This window comes from Sminthopsis crassicaudata, chromosome 1, assembly GCF_048593235.1.
Source record: "Sminthopsis crassicaudata isolate SCR6 chromosome 1, ASM4859323v1, whole genome shotgun sequence".
NCBI lineage: Eukaryota > Metazoa > Chordata > Mammalia > Dasyuromorphia > Dasyuridae > Sminthopsis > Sminthopsis crassicaudata.
Window position 1 is genome coordinate 739,560,252 of NC_133617.1, and position 19,968 is coordinate 739,580,219.

Sequence of the window (19,968 nt, forward strand, 5' to 3'; positions counted from 1 at the left end):
TGCTGTTTGGGGAGAAAAGTAAAAGATCTTCTTTTGTGACTTATGTAAATAATTCATAAATAACACTTCTGTTTGATTTGTATCCACAATTAGCTATTTTCATTGAGCAACTACTACCATCTAGAAAGTTGAATACTTGGTCCTAAGTGCATTTTTATTTTCAGTGTACACGCGTGATGTGGACCCCGCCTCTCCGTGAAAGTTTTTCATACCCATTCCTTGTACTTCAAATGTTGCTTGTGACTCATATTCTCAGGTAATGTTGATTTATTCTTGATTACTTGCATTGGATAATTTAAATTTTAATTTATTAAACCTGTGGAAGAAACAACAGATTTTTAAAATATGTATTCATTCATTTATCAAGCATTTCTTAGATACCTTTTGGGATTCTATTAGATCTTAGACACAGGGGGAAAAAAGCACAATAGTCTATACCAGTGGTCCTCAAACTTTTTAAATAGGGGGCTAGTTCACTGTCCCTCAGACTGTTGGAGGGCTGGATTATAGTAAAAACAAAAGCTCACACTCTGTCTCCACCCCTCAGCCCATTTGCCATAACACTGGGGCCACATATGGCCCATGGGCCGTAGTTTGAGAACCCCTGGTCTATACCCTCAAGGAGCTGGCTTTTTCCTGTGCTTCCATAGTATCCATACAGAGAAGTCGATGTAGACCACTGATGGTAGAGGGGGATGAGACTGATGATTCTGGGTTTCAGGAAAGATTTCATGAAGAAGATGGTCTTTATAATGAGCCTAAGGAGATCTGGAAATTGCAAGAGAGGAGGTGAGAAAAGGAAAGCATTACAAGCAAGGGTGACAGCCTGTGTCATGGCATGGAATCCGGGAGATAGAATTTGTATGTTGGCAACAGCAGATTGCCCATTTTGCCACAGAGAAGTGGTGCAATGTAAGATAAATCTGGAAAGGTGAGCTGTAGCCAGTTTGTGCTAAGTCAGAGAAAGGACTTTGTGCTTTTATTCTAAAAGCAATAAGTAATTACTGGAGCTTCTTGAGGGACAGGGAGATGGTCAGGCTTGTGTATTAAAACTGTCACTTTGGCAGTTTTGTAGAGGATGTGGTCACAAAGGGAAACTTGGCTATGTGAAGACCACAGTTTTAAAAATGATTTGTTTTTTAATTGTGTAGTTTGATGGGAAGTAATGTTGGCCTGGACTAGAATACTGGCTATGGGAATGAATGAGGTAGATATGAATAGTAGAATAGAATTGGCAAGGTCTGGTAATTGAAGAGTTGTGGGCAGTGAAGGAGAAAGGAGTATCTTTGGGTTGTTGGATGATAGAAGGACTATTCTAGATCTTGAGTAAAATAGAAGAATTAGAAAGAGGGTTGGATTTAGTGAGAAAGAAAATGAATTTCATTTTGTTTATGTTGAGTTTGATATACCTATAGATCATCTGGGAAGAAGTGTCAAAGAAGGAATTGGTGACATGGAACTTAAACTCAGTGGAAAGTTGAGGCTTAAATAGATAGGTACATTTGGGAATCATATACTTAAAGGTGATAATTTAAGCCATGCCAGGCTCTCTTCAAGCAACAACATTTCCAGTTTGTGGAGGGACTCAGGTTGACTGACCATCATTCCCCTCTAGTCTGTACTTTCCAGACTTCGCCCCCACGCCTCCACTGTTGTTTCCTCCTGGAAACCTTCCTTGGTGCCTGTGGCCTTCTTATCCTAGAACATCCCTCATTCTTTCTAGGATGCCTTGTAGTGTCAATAAGGTATAGTAGGACTGCCTTGATAAATGTTGAAGTGCTCTGGAAGTGTTAAGGGTTGGGCTGGAGATGATGATTGATCCAGGCATTGGACTTAGCGAAAATAGAGAGAGAATGTCCAGAGGGTTATAGGTAATAACTACCAAAGTCTTGTTGGGCGATAAGCTTGAGTTGCATGAACCTCCAAGGAAGGGAGGTTAGTGAGTGATGGCTGTAGTAAGGAGCCTGAAAATGGTGATGGGAAGCATTTCATGCCAGGCATTGAGCCCGGAGCTTTGAGCACATGCACCAAGATTGGAAATGGCAATCAGGGATGCAGGGTGGTCAGGAAGAAGCTCCAACCTGTGAGTTTCAGAACATGGCAGGAGCAAAGGAGGAAGTGATATGAGGGGAGGATGCTTATTAATTATGGCATAGATGTAGCAGAGGCACATGGCAGTGGCTGGTTCTTCCACAGTGGGAGAGGATGGGATTGAGGTCAATAAGAGGGAGATATGGACAGCTGGAGTTTGATCTTTGGCAGTTGGGGGTTATCCTCGCAGGGACACAGAAGATCGTGGAAGTGGAAGTTACTAAGCGCTGGAGAGCACTTTCTGCCCATCTCTTTCCCACAAGTGCCATGCCTTGCCCATTCTTTGGCTTCGTTTTTGGCTTCTCACTTTGTTCTTTGAAATCCTCTCTCATTCATGTGGTACTGAATCTGTGCTTCCTCACATTGCTTTTTTTTTTTTTTTTTTTTTTTTTTTTTTTTTTTTAAATTTGTAAATGTCTGGTCTTCTCATCCAAATTGTAATTGAGGATGGAAACTGAGTCTTATACCCCCTTTTCTTTTTTCTTTTTTTTTTTGTCACATGCAGTTTCTTGAGAGTTTTTTTGTGATAGTTTGCAACAAAATGTTGCTTTAAGATTCTCTTCCAGTGACATATCTGCCATCTAAAATCCCGATTTCTCCATGAACCTTTTCGAATCCTTAATCCTGGTGCTGTTCCACTATCGATTATTTCCAATTTATCCTGTATAGAACTTGTTTGTATATAGTTGTCTCCCCTCTTTACATTATGAGTTCCTTGAGGGCAGGGACTATCTGTTTTACCTTTCTTTGTTTCCTCAGCACCAGTACCTGATGCATAGTAAGCGCTTAATAAATGTTTATTGACTAATAGACATCTGTACACCAAAATCACTCAAAATGTCTTAAAAGATAATGAATAATTTATTAAATGTTTATGTCTCAGATACTATATTAAATACAGAAAATGAAATAGAAAAAGCAAAAGAGATCCTATTCTTAGGGAACTCACACTTTACTTAAGGGAAAACAACCTAGATGAAAATTCATCTGCAGTTGTATGGCAAGGCCCCAGTTTTACATCTATAGGTCTGATGACAGGGCCTGAAATGCATAATGATCAGGTGTGGGCTAAGCCATGCTTGTCTTTCATCTTACCAGAAGGATTAAAGTTGGTGACTTAAGAAGTTTAAGCTGCCATATGGCTGCGTGACGGCCGTCAGCATCTCTTCATTCATAAAACAATGAGGTTCTTAGTCAACACTGTCATGGAGGAGGTCCAATCTGGAATCTAAGTTGAAGGCTAATGAGGTCCTCCAGATTCTCCCATGGCATTTTATGGATTTTATCAAACCCCAAAACATCCACCTGGAAGAGATCCCTAGCTGCTCAGAAAAGTGTGGTCTTATCTTCTCCCCCAGGAAGAGCCAAGGAGATGAAGAATATTTATTGCCAAGATTATGACGTAGAGTTAAATAAACATCCTATTTAATCTGTCTATCGGTATCTAAAATAGAGATGCACATGGACAACTTGATCCCACAATTAAACAGGAAGAGAAAAGTGGCCTAAATTGCTTTGAAAAACTTGAAAGTTTCTTTTATGACTCCACACTTCTCCCAGAAATATAGAACCATTAAAAAGAAAAAACAAAAACAAAAACAAAAAACTATTATTCTAGGGCAGCTAGATGGTGAAGACAGGAGGACTTGAGTTCAAATCCAGACTCAGACACCTGACACTTACCATCTGTGTAACTCTGGGCTAGTTACTTAATATCGATTGGCTCACCAAACAAACAAAAAAACTATTATTCTACTCATGCTATTATGTAGCTGGGAGGCATGGAACAAAACAGGCTCCGGAGAACTGAAAATTAATATCTCATAAGGAATAAGGAAAATGTGTGATAAATGTGAGCTTTTTGAAACAGATGATTAATGAGGTAAATCAAAAAGGAGAAACCACAGATATAATCAGGAAATAGGCTGATCATGTTGTCAGGAGTAGGGAGAAGAGGTGAACTGCCTCACCACCAGTCTCATCAATGTCAGGAGAAAGTACAAAAGCCCCCAGCATGTCGGATTGATCCCCTTCGGAGAATTTAACAGAGGACAGGTGTCCTCAGAATGGGCAGTCATCAATAAGTTGTAGCCTTGGAGGAAGAATTCACATCTCTAAGACCATAAGATCTTTTATATATTTGAGATAATCTAATAAAATATGAAATCATCTTAAGGTTTTTATTATATTAGTGGGAATTATAATGGGTAGTTCTTGATCATAGGCAGCTAGGTGGTACAGTGGATAGAGATAAGCTTGGGAGTCAAAAAGCCATCATCTGACCTTAGACATGTTCTAGCTGTGTGACCCTGAGCAAGTGATTTTACCCTGTTTGTCTCAGTTTCCTCATCTGTAAAATGAGCTGGGGAAGAAAAGTATTCCAGTATCTTTGCCAAGAAAATCCCAATGGATTTTATTTGGACAAATTGAGCTGGACAAGACTGAAACACCTGAACAACAAAAGTAGCAAAGTGAATAGAGAGTCAGAAAAACCTGAGTTCAAATCTGATCTCACATACTAGCTTTATGACCCTGGGCAAATCACTTCACTATGTTTGCTTCAGTTTCCTTATCTGTAAAGTGAGCTGGAGAAGGGAATGATTCTGCTTTTGCAATGATCTGGATTGATGCATTTTTAAATTTTGTAATTAAGCATATTCATTTTATTTTTTTTCTAGGGCTACGAACGTTTATCGAGGAAGCTTGATTGCACTCTGCATTTCAAACATCTTTTTTATGCTTCCTTGGCAGTTTGCTCAGTTTGTCCTTCTTACTCAGGTATGCAGGTTTTAAAAAAAAATCATAAATTATCTACATTTGTTTGGTTTTGTCATATCAATTATCATAAGTTACAGTTTAATTTTTTTATGATTCTAGATGCTAGATGCTAAACAATGTCAGATCATACTTTGAGTCTCCAGTAGCTAATAATCCATCTTTTCATTGGCCTGGTGTGGGTCGCCTTCCAGCAGTAGAATTCCCAGCCCCTTCCCAGCTTCTCTCCTGAAGTTCTTCCTCTTTCTGTCTTTCCTTTGGTCTTCCATGGAGGACGTTACCTAACAGGCAGCTTTTCTGTAAGCTTTCAAGGATGGCAATGTAGCTTTTGTGCTCTTTGTCCAGTCATCATTTCTCCTTCTTAACCACATCATTGGCTTATTTCTTTTTTTGATCAGAATCAACTGATTTTAGGAATATTATTAGGAATATTTGGCAGCCATTCTGATCTGCCCCATTGTCCTTCAATTCCTTTTGACTTTTGACCCCTCTGAGATTATAGAGTCTTATGATTTCTAGCTGTAGAGTAGGACAGAAAGAGTGGCATTTTTCTCATGAAAAGTATGAATGAATGAGGAGTAAAACTTGGGAGTTGCTGAAAGCCTTGCACAGTTTCTCAGATGGCCACACTGCATGTTTTGCTCCATTGGGGGCCCATCACATTGGGTCCAGATCCAGTAATAATAGACTTACCATTTTACTGCCTGTCAATATCTGACCAAATAAGCATATATATGTATATGATGTATATATATATACACACACACACACACACACACACACACACACACACATATATATATATATATATATATTTTTTTTTTTTTTAATTCATATGCTTTTCCCCCCAGGGTTGACTGATTGCTTTCATTTTACTATGGTTTTTATTGATGAGATTTTGTAGTGGCTAGTACATTTAACAAAGTATCAGCCCGTGGCATGCACCTAAGAAATCGTTTTGGATTAAATACTATTAACATATAAAATGTACTAACTTGACTAATGCTTTCTCCAGAGTCCAGTGAACTAAGTCTTTGTGCTTTATGTAGTCAGAGAATACTTGATTTGAAGTTAGTGGACCTGGTGCAGACAAACTTGAACTTAATAGAAAATGTGATATATAAGAGCCTAATATCAAAGACTAATTTCAGGGGATAAAATAAGGACAAGTTTTATGTTTTATACATGAAAATTAAACCATGTCTAATATTGTTAGTAATTGTGAAGTCAAAGGAAATAATGGAATAGAGTAGAGTATGATGTGACTCTAAAAAGCAAAACTGTGTAGGAAAAGGTAAAAATAGTAATTATGTGATCCAAATGAGGTGTGAGAGCAAGAAGCGACATAGAAGAGTTAGATGGAGAAAAGAGTTGGGAGGGCTGGTAGTTTTGAAATCCTACTCACATTGGAACAATACATTTCTATAACCTAGAAGAGTATGTGACACCTTTCAAAATCTATAAAGAAATAAGGGGGAGAGAATAGGATAAAGTGGCGTATAGAAGCGAGTGTAAATTAGTCAGAATAGGATAAAGTGTGTAGATTAATGGGGATGGAGTAAAGAGGGAGGGAGAGAGGAGAGGATAAGGGGGGGATCCTTTTGGAGGCTTGACAGGGAGGTCCAATAATAACAAGGCAAACCAGGTGGTAGAAGTAAAAGAGTTAGCAGGGGTAAGAAGCTAGATAATGCATATATTTTACATAGATATATAATGTATGTATGTATGTAAGTGTATATACGGATGTAAACATTAATATGTCCATGCTTAACTGTAAGCTAGTTGGGAAAAAATGGGCTGCAAGGAAGAGGAAATAAGAATAAAGTGAAAAAGTGCACCATACAGAACAAAAATAAAAACCCACAGGGATGCAAAGATGGGCATTTCCAAATACATTGCTTATTATTTATATAGGCTTTTTTGAAATGGAAATGTATTATATAATTTGAATCTTCTTTTATGTTTTTGCTGTACATGAGTCTTTTATTGTTGTTTGTTGTTTTCTTTCTATTTTTCTATTTTAAGTTTTTAAATAAAAAAAAAGGTAGTGGGCCTGTGCCCTGACTTGGCTACTTATTGGGGCCCACACCCCTGGCCAGGTCATTTAACCTTTCTTCCTGTATAAAATGAGGATGGAGTAGTCAGTTTTATTGTCAGTGTGCTGGGCAATCTGCTGCCTGCCCCCCCCTCTCCCCGCTTGTGATGGATTTTGCAGGTCAGCTTTGATTGTTCCCAGGCCTCAGCCTTCCTCCATCCTCCACCCCTGACAAGACTAAGCCCCACATATCTAAATTCCCCTTCCCCCTCCTCACCCGGTCAGCCTCTGCTGTTACCCTTAATCTGCAGGCCTCCTTGGTCCCCGGCCCCACTCTCCTATCTTTTCTCTCCCTTCCCCAGCTCCTTTCGTGCTGCCTCCCCATGGCCTGGGCCTCCTTCCTCCTTCACGGGCTTCTCTCCCTGCCTCTGTCCCTCTTCGCCCTGTCTGCCCATCTCCTACCCGCCCTCCTGCTCTCCTTCCGCCTTGCTTGCCTGGTCCTTCACTTCTGCTGGTATCTCTTCTGGCTCCTCTTCTCTCTCCCACTTTTACTGGGGCCGCTGAACCTCCCTGGTCTAATAGAGTCCTCGGGCAGGCTGCTGGGGGCTGGAGGCTCTTAAATGCACAGAGCCTGCAGGATTACTAGGGGATCCAGCTGCTGCCCTGGCCTCTGCAGGCCAGGATCTGCCTTCCTCTCCTGTGGAGCGCTGCCCAGCACCTCTTGGACGCCTAGAACAAGATGTCCCCTGGGCGCCTCATTCAGTCCTGCCCGCACTGAGCTACCTGGCCTTTCCCTCCAACTCCCCCTCTCCCTGGCCCTTGGATTTAGGCTTATTCCCCTCAGGACAAGCTTCCTTCTTGGGTTCTGCCTCTCTAGGGGGCCCTTTCCCTTCACTTGCAGCCACCGCCCCCTTGGTCTGTTGTAATGGGATTTCGGGCAGGCAAAGGTGATAAATATGAAGTGCCCACTCTTTGCCCTCTGGGCCAAGGGCTGGGAGTGCCACGCCCCCAGGGAGCTTATGATCCAATGAGGGAAGACACTGGAAAGACAGGCCTGGTGTGGTTCAGGGAGGGCAACCCATGGGGAAAGAGACGTCCTGCCTTGGGTCTCCGTTCAGTTGGCCTGGGAAGGAGGTCCAGCCATGTCACCCCCAAGGATCAAGTAGCAAGCCTTCTGGTGTGATGATCGCAAATGTTTCCCCTGGGGCCAGTGGCCCCTCTTAGACCTTGCCAGGCTTCTGTGCTTCTCTTCCCGTCTACTTCCTGGTCTCCCAGGCTCCCTTCAAGGTAGAAGAGACTCAACCTCTCCCTGGCCTTCCAGCTGTAGAACCAGCTTTGTGTGTAGGCACATTCTCTGTCTCTCTGTCTCTGTGTCTTTGTCTCTCCCTCTCTCTCCCTTTGTCTCTTTTTCTATGGTTGCCTGAGTCTTTCTAAAGAGCTCCTGAGCCAAAAACTGGCAGTACCCAAGGGGAGGGGTAGCCCATCCAGCTTAAGGTCCACCAAGTAGAGTCTGAGAAGCCTAAAGGACTGAGATGAAAACCGGGTCAGGGGAGGTGGAGAAAGGGGGGGCACTCAGCTGCAAAAACTTGGGAAAAAGTGTGGTGGGAGAGCCCAGAAGGCAATCCTGTGGGCAGAGCAGCCCAAGGTCACTGCAAGTGTGAGAGGAGGTAGGTGGCTTCCACAGGCCTCCTGCTACAAGGTTTTTTATTTGGAGACAAACTTGGTCCAGCTCCGGATAGCTGAGCTGGGCCTTCATCTTGCTTTGCTCGCCATGGGGGGTGGGCTTATTAAGCATGCCCCTTTTTCATTTCCCTTTCCTCTTGTCACTTTTTTTTAAAGCAAATAGTTTTTTAAAACCGAATAGTTTTTATAGATGCTAACGTGCTTAGAAAATATTTCAGTATATTACATTTTTCCATTTTAAATCAGTGATAACCACCTTTGTAGAAAAATATACTTTAAAAATTATATACACACTTTTGCTTTTAACCATTTACATATATTTCTTTTTAATTTCAGATAGCATCATTATTTGCTGTATATGTTGTGGGTTACATTGATTTATGTAAATTAAAGAAGATCATTTACATCCACATGGTAATTTTTACTTTCTTTTAAAAAAAACAATTATCCTAGTGCTAAAGCAAACTCTCAAGATTGAGTCGTAATTGTTCTTACATATGGTAGCAAACCACGGATAAAATAATTATTTATAGCATTGCATAATATGGACAATGTTTATTTCAAAGCAGTGTTGTATTAACTGGTTGCTTTTTTAAGTAGGCCAATCAAAGGAACTTATATACATTATGTAACTGTGATTTATTCATCACTTTCTTCCTTCTCAATAGATGTAGTAGTAATTGAGGAGAGGAGGGAAATGGAAAACTCTATTGCCTATAAATTTTGAAAAATGTAAAGTCAGATGCCGTTGAGTATTATCTCCAACAACATATCTCTGCTGTCCTTTTTTTCCCCCTCATAATTTTGATCTCACTTCCATATAATTGGGATATATTTTCTATATGATCTAAAGGCTTTGTTAAATATATTGCCATTCTCTTAACCAGCTCTTCCTTTAGCTGTTGCTTTCCCCATGGAATCTCATCTAAAGTTAAACTCATACCAAATATAAGTTGGAATCATAAATGAGGTTGGATGCTGAATTGATATTCCTTGAATGCAGTAGATTTTCAAACACAGGCAAAAAAGAAAATGAGCACCTGTAATTGAATCCATTAGTTTTCTGTTTTTTTTTCCCCTCCCGTCTCCTACACTCATTTCATGGAGTTCCCTGTAAGGTGCTAGTCCTTTATCAATTTTCCTTTTTAGCTGTTTTGGTTATTTGGTTATTGAAATTCACTAAGCTAAAGTATAACATAATTTAAAATGAGTTTAAAGTTGAATTTATAAATAAAGTTTACATAGCATTATAGATATACTCACACAGATAGCATTTGGTCTTAGATTTTAACTATTACTTCTTTTTTTAAATTATAGCTTTTTATTTACCAGATATCTGTATGGGTAATTTTACAGCATTGACAATTGCCAAGCCTTTTGTTCCAATTTTTCCCCTCCTTCCCTCCTTCCCCCCCCAGATGGCAGGTTGACCAATACATGTTACATATGTTAAAGTATAAATTAAATACAATATATGTATACATGTCCAAACATTAACTATTACTTCTAACCAAAAATATGTTGATATCCTGTGCAAATCTGTCCAATATTACTCATAAATTTAGTTAATGAAATATGAATTTGAGATTATTCTATTTTATGTATATTAATTCTGTTTCCTTCTATTTTTCCAGATCTCTCTTGCACTTTGTTTTATTTTGATGTTTGGAAACTCAATGTTACTAACTTCTTACTATGCCTCCTCTTTGGTCATTATTTGGGTAAGTATTTCTTAGGCACATTCTGTTTTTTGTCTCACCTAACATAGATTTACTGAGTTTATCACTACTTAAGATCATTTGACCTTTTTGATACTTAGTAATAAGGCAGGGCATTCTTTGACCAAAGATTTACCTTGCATTATTATTAATTTGCCCAAACCTGTCTCTTCATCATTGTTTGAAACTCACAGATTCAGATGGGCAATTTGACTGTAGCTTATTTTTTTAGTTTTAAATAATATTTTCCCCAATTACATGCAAAAAGGATTTGTAACATTTTTTTAAGTTCTGAGCTCCAAATTCTATCAAATTCTTTGAGATGGTAAGTAATGTAATGTATGTTTCATGTAAAACTTTTCCATATTAGTCATTTTGTACAAGAAATTTCAAATTAAAAAAAAGAGAAAAATAACATTCTTTGGTCTGTACAACTGATGTCAGAGAACATTCATTCTGACTCTGAAAGCAGCATTTTTTCATTTTGAGTCTTTCTTTGAATTACTGATTATAGCTAAATCATTCATAATTGATCTTCTTTATAGTGTTTCTGTTAATGGATTCATTTTCTCCTTTTCTGCTTATTTTACTCTGAATCAGTTCATGTAGGTTTTTCCAGGTTTTTCTGAAACCATCCTGCTTCTCATTTCTTATAGTATAATAATACTCCACAATAATCACATGCCCAAGTTTGTTCAGTCATTCCGCACTTGGTGAGCATCTCCTTAATTTCTACTTCTTTGACCCCTCAGAAAGAGTGGCTACATACTCTTGTACATGCAGGTCTTTTCCCCTTTTTTGGAAGGGAGGATATCCCTTTGGGATGAAAACCCAGTAATGGCGAAGTTTTTAGGTATCTTCTTAAAGAGACACTTGAGACCCCAAGAGATGTAAGGCTTGAGCCTAGCAAGGCTTGCCTTCTCTCCCCTGGGCTGTGTTTTCTTTAACACTTTGCATTGAAGAAATGTTCTCTTTTTTTGTTCCATTTTGTACAAATGTGCTCTCTCAGCACACCACCTGAAGTTTCCCAGAGAACATACTGAATCCCCAAATGTTTCCTCCAGGGATTAAAAACCACCAGACTACAGTAGATATCAAAGCATCCTCTCTTCATCTTAGTCTTAAGGTAGTTAAATAAGAAAACTATGTTTTCTTTTGTTGGGGTACCTGATTACAGCATTGAAGAACTCTCTTGATCTTGGATTTTAACTATTACTTCTAACCAAAAATGTGTTGATATCCTGTGCAAATCTGTCCAATATTACTCATAAATTTAGTTAATGAAATATGAATTTGAGATTGTTCTGTTTTATGTATATTAATTCTATTTCCTTCTATTTTTCTAAAGACTTTTCCCCATGTATCTGAATTCCTTGTGCTTTCATATAAATAGGCTTCTCAGAGTAATAGAACTACATTTTTTGATTTTAAAAATTATTAATTATACTATATAATAGCGAACTGGGTTCTTGTCTTCATGTGCTAGTTAATTACTTTTATGTATGAAGGATTGATTGAATGCCCAGCATAATCGTAGAATTCTTCTCACCAGAGGAAATAAGTTTTACTTCCCTTGGGGATAAAAGCCATTTTTCCTTAGGTAACTGCATTTTTGCATCTTGGCTATGTCACCATCTCTGCCCTTCCCATCCTGGGCCATTCTTCTGTTTCAGGAAGCAAGGAATGGGAAAGTATGGGGCAAACCCTTGGGAGGACAGTTCCTTGTCCGATGTGGGCAAGTTCACAGGAATCAGAATGGTTCCCAACATCTTATAAGTTTATATGTGCATATTGATGTATATTTTACACATTAGTATTGTGTTATATGCAAATAGTATTGAAATAGCAACTTCAGAATATAGCATGTTGTTTACATATGCTTTTCTCTATAAACACATGGATTTATATTTATGTGATAATCAGTGTTTGAAATCAGAATTTTTCACTAAAATTATAAAGGCTTCTTCATGTGAAATTGTCAGATTTTTGGTATTTTATCTCTCATGATATTATCCTTATCCGTAATATCCTACATGGGGAATATCCTAAGATAAAATCCTTAACAGATCCAAAATCTTTGCAAGTTCATTTAGATTTTGCTTGTAGTTTTTTTTTCCTTCTTAAAGACTTGCTCCTTTGAGCCCTGTACCTTGATTGCAACTGCCCAAACTCTGAAAATATTGATTGACTCCTTGTTACTGTTTTTTACTTTGTATATAGCTTGCTTTGTATGGATTTACTCTCATGTCATTAGATTGTTAGCTCTTTATGATTAAGAACTATATAGTGCCTTCTTTTTTTATCCCTACCACTTAACATATTGCCTGGCACGTTGTAAGCATTTAATAATGATTTTTTAAAAGTAAAACGTGGAAATCAGCACTTACCATTTGCTATTAAACACTACAGACACCGGTACTTTGAGATGATTGCAGTTGACATGTAATTGTGACCCCAGTTCATAAATGTGCTAAATAAATAGTTCTTCTCTAGTTTTAACTTTAGTTTTGGATTCAGACACTAGCTAGAACGTAGAATATTAAGACTTAAGAAAAATCTTTTCAGTTTAAATTTATACTTGGTATTTTAAAATCATCAAAGTTAAGCTTTGGATTATTTTAGTTTATTTACTATTAGATGATGAATGCAAAATTCATTTTGGATCTTAAATGCAGTATGGCACATTTTATGTCTAGACACTAATTAAATCCTTTTATGTTTAGAAATTTGCTACTTTGTAGTATGTGGTGATCTTGTTTTTAATGCTAAAAATGACTGCTTTGCAGAGTTTCAGGGTGGAGGAATGAACTCCCTCTCTCATCCTTTTGTGAAGGGTGAGAAGCAATGAGGCTCATTACTCCTAGGATGTTTGGCATTTGAGTAACTTGTACACATGCTTAGGGGCCCTGTGCTTTCTATGGTTTTTTAATGTTCAAATTGTTACTAATTCTAATTGTGTCCTTGACTGTTTTCTTGTGTTTTCTCTGCCTTTGGTAGGGTATCCTGGCAGTGAGACCACGTTTTCTGAAAGCAAATGTGTCTGAACTCAGCTTATGGGTAAGAAACCATCTGGTCTAATGAGGGGCTTTGCTCTGTTTTTTTATTCTTATTGTTTACATCATCCACTATATCTTTTTTCCTCCTTTCAAGTAAACTTCAGGAAAATAAATTATTGCTTAAAATTGAGTGCAGAACCCAGCAGCATCATTTGTGCGACTCTGTCTATAATGTTGTTGCTCTTGTGTGCATAAAGCAAACTTGGACCATTATTTTAGGAGAAAATGTTAATTTTAAAAAGTTTATTCTTGTGTTCCTTGTGACAAGGCCAGATTGACAAAAGTTTGATAATGAAATCATAATTTTGTGTGTGTGTTTTAGCAAGAATAATTCAACTCTAATTACTGTGTATACCTTTTATAAAATGTACAAATGTGAAATACTAATTGTCAATGGCATTATTTTAAATCTTATGTATTCATTTTGGTATTTCACACTTGATGTTCATTACGATGCATGTACTGTATTCTTAAATATCAGTAATGTCCATTCTTTATGTAATTAAACTACTCATTTTATTATTTAAGGTTTGCAAATTGTTATTGTGATTTTAAGAAATCTATTTTTAAAATTTTTTTAGGTTATTCAGGGATGTACTTGGTTGTTTGGAACAGTCCTATTGAAGTACTTGACTTCTAAAATCTTAGGCATTGCCGATGATGTAAGTATGTTTTAGCTTACACATGAGAAGACTTGATAAATGAAACTATCATTTTGAGATTTTAAAAAATTACCACTCAATTAAACTAAATTACAGCATCTAATCTATTTGTTAGTTTAGCTAAGTATTTTTATGAACTAAACATGTGTATGTTTGGATTTATCTCCAGAAGTTTTCTAAAGCTGGTTTCTTTTATTAATTATGACATTTTATTTAATCTTCCATGTCATTCAAATGTGTTGAAACTTCCCCACGTAGAGATGAGTGTCTTACGGAAGCCCCCTAAATATATTTTAGAAGCCATTTATTTCATAATTTCAGTGAGTTTAGAGGTAAAAAGACATTCGTGACATAGTCCAAATTTCCTCATTTTACAGATAAGGAAATTGAGGCTGAGGTTAAATAATGTGACAGAATCAATATTTGAACCCACCCTCTGAATTATAAATTGAGGCTTCTTAAGCCATACCTTTCTGTATTGTTTCTTGACTCCTATTTATCCAAGATAACTTTGAGACAGCAACTGAGTGCTCAATGAAGGCCACTTGTCTTTCTTTTATTATTCTTGATAACTGACTTGTGTTGTTCCTGGTATGTTTCTAGTGTTTTGAGATTATGGGTATTTTAAGATAATTGGATCTTTATCCAAATTGTGCTTTTGCAGAAAACATATTTATTTAGAAGGAAATTAAAGAGGAGGAAATACAGGCTTTTAGAAACCTTCTAGAACTATTTTCGTATTGCTTCTTATACCTAAGATAAATCAAGTCAAGGGGTTTTCAGAAATTAAAACTAAAATATAAAATAAATAACAATATTTGCAATTGATTTGGGGAAGGAGGAATCAAAAAAGTGATTTTTGTACATGTGACTATATGACTATTAATTTACGGCCTATTTTAGCTTCTCCTCATGTACAAAGTAAATGGCAAGAGTGCTTAGCTGATCGTGTGTGTGTGTGTGTGTGTGTGTGTATGAGAGAGAGAGACAGACAGACAGACACAAAGAGAAACTCCATAAACCAATAAATCAACCAGTAATTAAACTCAAAGAAAATGGCCAGTAGAAGTCCATCTAGAATTTTCCAGCATAATATTATGATGAGCTAACTGTCATAGAAAGCAAATGTGAAATAACCTTGATTATGATATTAGTAGTGCTGGAATACTCCACACTGATTATTGACTTTCATTGGTAAGCAATTTACTGTGTTGGAAACAAGATGAGATTGGTAAGACTTCTATTACTTTTTAAGACTATCATTGGGAAAATTTGTTTTCCAGACCTTCATATCCTTCCAAAAAATAAAGATCTCTTTGTTGGAAGAAATAGGGAAAGAGTACTTTGTATCTCTGCTATCTCTTTTATCCTTTTTGAAGATAAAATTTAATTGCTCTTATTATTCTGGTGTTTCTTAGATTATTCCACTTGGGAATTAATGCCTTGCCTCAAAGATATTAACTCTTTGAGAATCACTTATATGAAATCAATAATTTCCTTGTGTTTATTTCCTTTGTGACACCTTTAAATATTGCTGCTAGTTTATAGTTTTAGTAAAACATTTACTTAGTTTAATAGTTCTCAGTATTCAAGTCTGAATAGGAGCTACTCTTCAAAGTAATACATATTTAACAATTAGAAATTTGCTATCAAATATGATTACTTTACTTCAGGGCACTTTTATTTTTGTCTTTATAAGCCCAGGGTTGAGCTTAGAGCCTTATACATAGCAGGTATGTAATGAATTATGAAACTGATTTGTTATTTTTTTCTATTTTAAAAAAATTTAGTACTTCATTTCTTCCCGGTTACATGTTAAAAACAGTGTTTAGTATTTGTTTTTAAAACTTTGAGTTTCAGATTCTTGCCCTTTCTCGCTCCCCATGTATCCTTCTTTCCCCATTGAGAAAACAAGCACTTCAATATAGGTTGCATGTGTATTCCTGCAAAATATTTCCATTAAGTCCTGTTTCAAAAGAAAACATAGACTCCCCTCAAAAAAAAAAGCTTTACGAAAAATAAAGTAAAAAATATGCTTCAATCTGCATTCAGACACCATTAATACTCTCTTTGAGTACTGGAAGCATTTTTCATCAGTCTTTCAGAGTTTTCTTGGATCACTGTATTGCTGAGAATAGTGAAGTCATTCGTGGCTGATCAATCTTACAATATTGCTGTTGCTTTTGTACAAAGTACATTTCACTTTTCATTAGCTCAAAGATGTCTTTCTAGTTTTTCTCAAAGTAGTCTGATCATCATTTCTTATAGCACAATAGAGTTCCATCATAATCAGATAACATAATTTATTCAACCATTTCCCAGTTGATGGGCATCCCCTCAATTTTCACTTCTTTGTCTTTAGAAAAGACCTGCTATAAATATTTTTGACCATGTGGGTCCTTTTAGTTTTTTTGTTTTCTATGTCTTTTGGGATACACACTTAGTAGTGGTATTGCTAGGTCAAAGGATATGTAAGGTTTCATAGCTTTTTCCACAGAATGGTTGAATCAAGTAACAATATCACTAGTGAATCAGTATCTTATTTTTCCCACGTTTCCTCTAACATTTGTATTTTCCTACTGTGTCCTGTTGCTAATCCAATAGTATGAGTTAATTTCTCAGAATTGTTTTAATTTGCATTTCTCCAATCAATAGAGAGAGCATTTTTTCATATGACTATAGATAACTTTGATTACTTCATCTGAAAAGTGTTCATATTTTTTGATCACTTATTGAGGAATAGTTCTTATTTTTTATAAATTTGAGTTCCCTGTGTGTTTGAGAAAGGGGCTTTATCAGAGAAACTTGCTTCAAAATTTTTTTCAGTTATTATTGCTAACTGTATTCCCTGTCCCCATCCTGTTTATTCTATATTGCCTTTCCTTTCACTCTGTCCTTCCTTAAAAGTGTTTTGCTTTTGGCTATTTCCTCCCCCCATATGAAATGAAAGTCTGAGCAAGTTTGCTAGTAAATGGGAATTGAAAAAGGGTTGGGGGGATGCTACTGGGCTTTGAGGTTCCAAAGATATCAGAGATACAATCCTCAGTGGGTTAGAGGATAAGGAATGAGTCAGGTGACTCATGAGATTTTGATCCTGAGTGAAAGGTGATACCATCAACAGAAATAGGGAAATGAAGAGGAATGGTTGGTTTAGGAAGATTATTATAATGTGTTTGATTTTATATGTAGGGAGTTTGAGTTATCATCTGGATTAGTGAACTGTAATGTAAACGGGGCACTGAAATTCAGGGAAGGAGTTGAGCCTAGAAATAGAGACTTTTGAGGGTCATCCTTATAGAAATCGTAAATGGAGGTAATGAAAGAGATTGTGGAGAGAGTATAGCCCAGATGGAGCACTGGATGTGTAAGCCCATAAGGATGAGGAAGAGGGATCAGGAACAGAGATTAAGGAGGAGGTGCCAGGAGACAGAGCTCAGGAAAATAAGGAAGCCAGGCAAGGGGTAGGGAGAGCAGAGAAAGGTGGTGATCAATGGCATCAAAATGTATGGAAAAGTCAAAGACTGAGCTCAGTGTTGGATCTGGTCAGGTCTAGGATAACCTTGAGGAAAGAGTTTGCATAGAATGGGAAAGAAATTCCCATTTCCAATAAATCAACCAGTTATTGAACTCAGAGATTCCAGGAAGTTGAGAAGAAAGTCTTGGAATGTCAGGGACTGGGAGGAGGGAAGGATATCGGAATGAAGACCCTGAGCTTCCCGATGACCAAGGTCTTCTGCTGAACCAGGGAAAGGCTGGCTCTGGCTTCACTTTGTAACTCAAATGTGAGGCATCAGAGTAATAAATATGTTCCTAGGGTTTGGTGAGAAAGAAATGTAGAACTTCCTTCAAACTAGTAACTTTCGATAAAGCTAACATTTTCATTGGCATCTTACTATTCATAGTTTATTTTGGCTGTTACTAAATTATCTAGGACTTCTTGTATTTGTTCTCTGTAGTAAGTTATTTCAGTGATCTGTGCATGCAACATCCTGCCCCTTTCCCCCCATTAGACTTTCCCCCAATCAACCAGTGGACAAGAATTTAGGTGCCCACTATGTGCCAGAACCTGCAAGGAAGACCAAGTGAAAGTCTGCCCTTGGGGAGCTTCCATCCTACAGGGGAAGAGGAACAGCTTCTGAGACCTTGTCTGGCATGAACTTCCTGTCTCCTATAGGACCTAGGCCAGTGGGCACATTATAAGTTCAATTTAACAAATATTCATAAAGAACCTAATTAGAACTACTTGAAAATATCATTTTCTCTTCCTTAGTTTTAGTACAGTGCCTTGAACATAGGAAGGCTTAATAAATGTTTGTTGAACCAGTTGAAATGAATCGACTGATTTGAAGATGTTTCATTGAGCTTTTACCCTTTACCTTAACCTGTGTTAAATGGCTTCTCTTCAGGGCATAACTGATCACTTGCTGTGACAAGAGAGATAGCTTTATCCATGAACTGACATTACCTTGTCAAGGGTGCTGGCACACCAGTGCCCAGTCGCCCCATGTCCAGATGTTCCACCGTAAACGTGAGACCTCAGCTTTTAAGTAGAATCTGTAGTTTAGCTTAAGGAGTTGATATTGGCTAAAATGGTGTAAGGACCTCCTCTAAAGCTAAACCTTGATTTTAAGCCAAGGTGGAAATAAGAGATTTGGTTCTGTATTGAGCAAGCTTGTGGATGGAGGACCTGGCAGAATGGTACCTAGGAATTTAGGCCACAGGAAAGTGGGACAGAGGAGCTGGAGCTGAGTATGGAACCCCAGGAGAGGAATTGCTTGAGGCCTGCTGCCCCTGCCTAGACTGAGCCTTTGCCCCCTTGGCAGCTGGCTACTGATTATCTCCAGGTGCTGGCACTAAAATCTCAGAGAACCACTAACTGAATTGCCTTTTGCTTTGTTTTCTGTTAGGCTCACATAAGCAACCTGTTAACATCCAAATTCTTCAGTTACAAGGATTTTGACACTCTAATGTATACCTGTGCTGCAGAGTTTGATTTCATGGAAAAAGAGGTAAGGAGGTGTTCCTGGCTGGCCTATCATAAGTGCCTGTAAGGCCGTAAGGTCTTTCTACAGAGTGACAAGGAGGAAAAATGTAAGATAAAGATAGCAGTTTGTAGAGGAAAAAATAGGTGCGGGAACATTAAGTAGACATTTTTCAAGAGCTAAACATATCCCTTAAATATTTAATTCTTTGCTTGTTTTCCTGAACATTTCTATCAAGTGTCGTTCATTTTATGAACTTATCATTTCTGTATTTAGAGGTTCAGAAACAAGCAGCTGGGAATCCCAAGCTGCTGCTGCCTCTGGGTCATTTTGGGCACAAGTCACTTTATGATTCTTCATCTATAAAATAATGGAGGAGAAGTTTGGACTAAGAAAATGTAAATCTTGATCAACTGTGATAGATTTGGTTCTTCTCAGCAATTCAGTGATTCGAAGCAGTACCAATAAACTTTGGATAGAAAGCCCATCTGCAGCCAGAGACACACCTATTGGTCTCTGATCCACTGAATATGAATCAGTGCACAATATTTTCATGTTCTTCTTCTTTTTTCTTTCTTTCTCATGGTTTTCCCTCTTGTTCTTATTCTTATTTTCCACCCTGATTTGTACAGAAATATGGGAAAAATGAATATGCATGTACAACCTAAGAAAAATAAAAGCAATAAAAATCTAAATCTTGCTTTTTTGTGCCTCAGCTTTTTGATTTATTTGGAAGATAGTACTGACCTAGCACATAGCTATAGACTTAACAGAAGGGCATAAGAAATTTTCAAAAGACAAGATGTCTTTTGTACATGATACATTCATTGGATTTGAAATCTTGCCTGCAAATTTGAGGTGCAAATTTTTTTTTTTTTGTTTTAATGATCCTGGGCAGGTCACTTAGCCTCTCAGTGCTTCCTTTTCCTCATTTTTAAATGAGGGGGTTGGACACAGTGGCCTCTG

General features: G+C 37.5%; 1 protein-coding gene across 1 annotated transcript in view; it reads left to right on the forward strand.

Annotated features, from left to right (window-relative positions):
* DPY19L1 (dpy-19 like C-mannosyltransferase 1) overlaps positions 1 to 19,968 on the forward strand; it is a 109,440-nt gene that overhangs the window by 69,567 nt on the left and 19,905 nt on the right. The window contains exons 8-14 of the mRNA XM_074284308.1: positions 165 to 256; positions 4,770 to 4,869; positions 8,921 to 8,998; positions 10,219 to 10,305; positions 13,300 to 13,359; positions 13,940 to 14,020; positions 18,928 to 19,029. Coding sequence (XP_074140409.1) covers positions 165 to 256; positions 4,770 to 4,869; positions 8,921 to 8,998; positions 10,219 to 10,305; positions 13,300 to 13,359; positions 13,940 to 14,020; positions 18,928 to 19,029 — 600 coding nt within the window. The remainder of the gene's footprint in view (positions 1 to 164; positions 257 to 4,769; positions 4,870 to 8,920; positions 8,999 to 10,218; positions 10,306 to 13,299; positions 13,360 to 13,939; positions 14,021 to 18,927; positions 19,030 to 19,968) is intronic.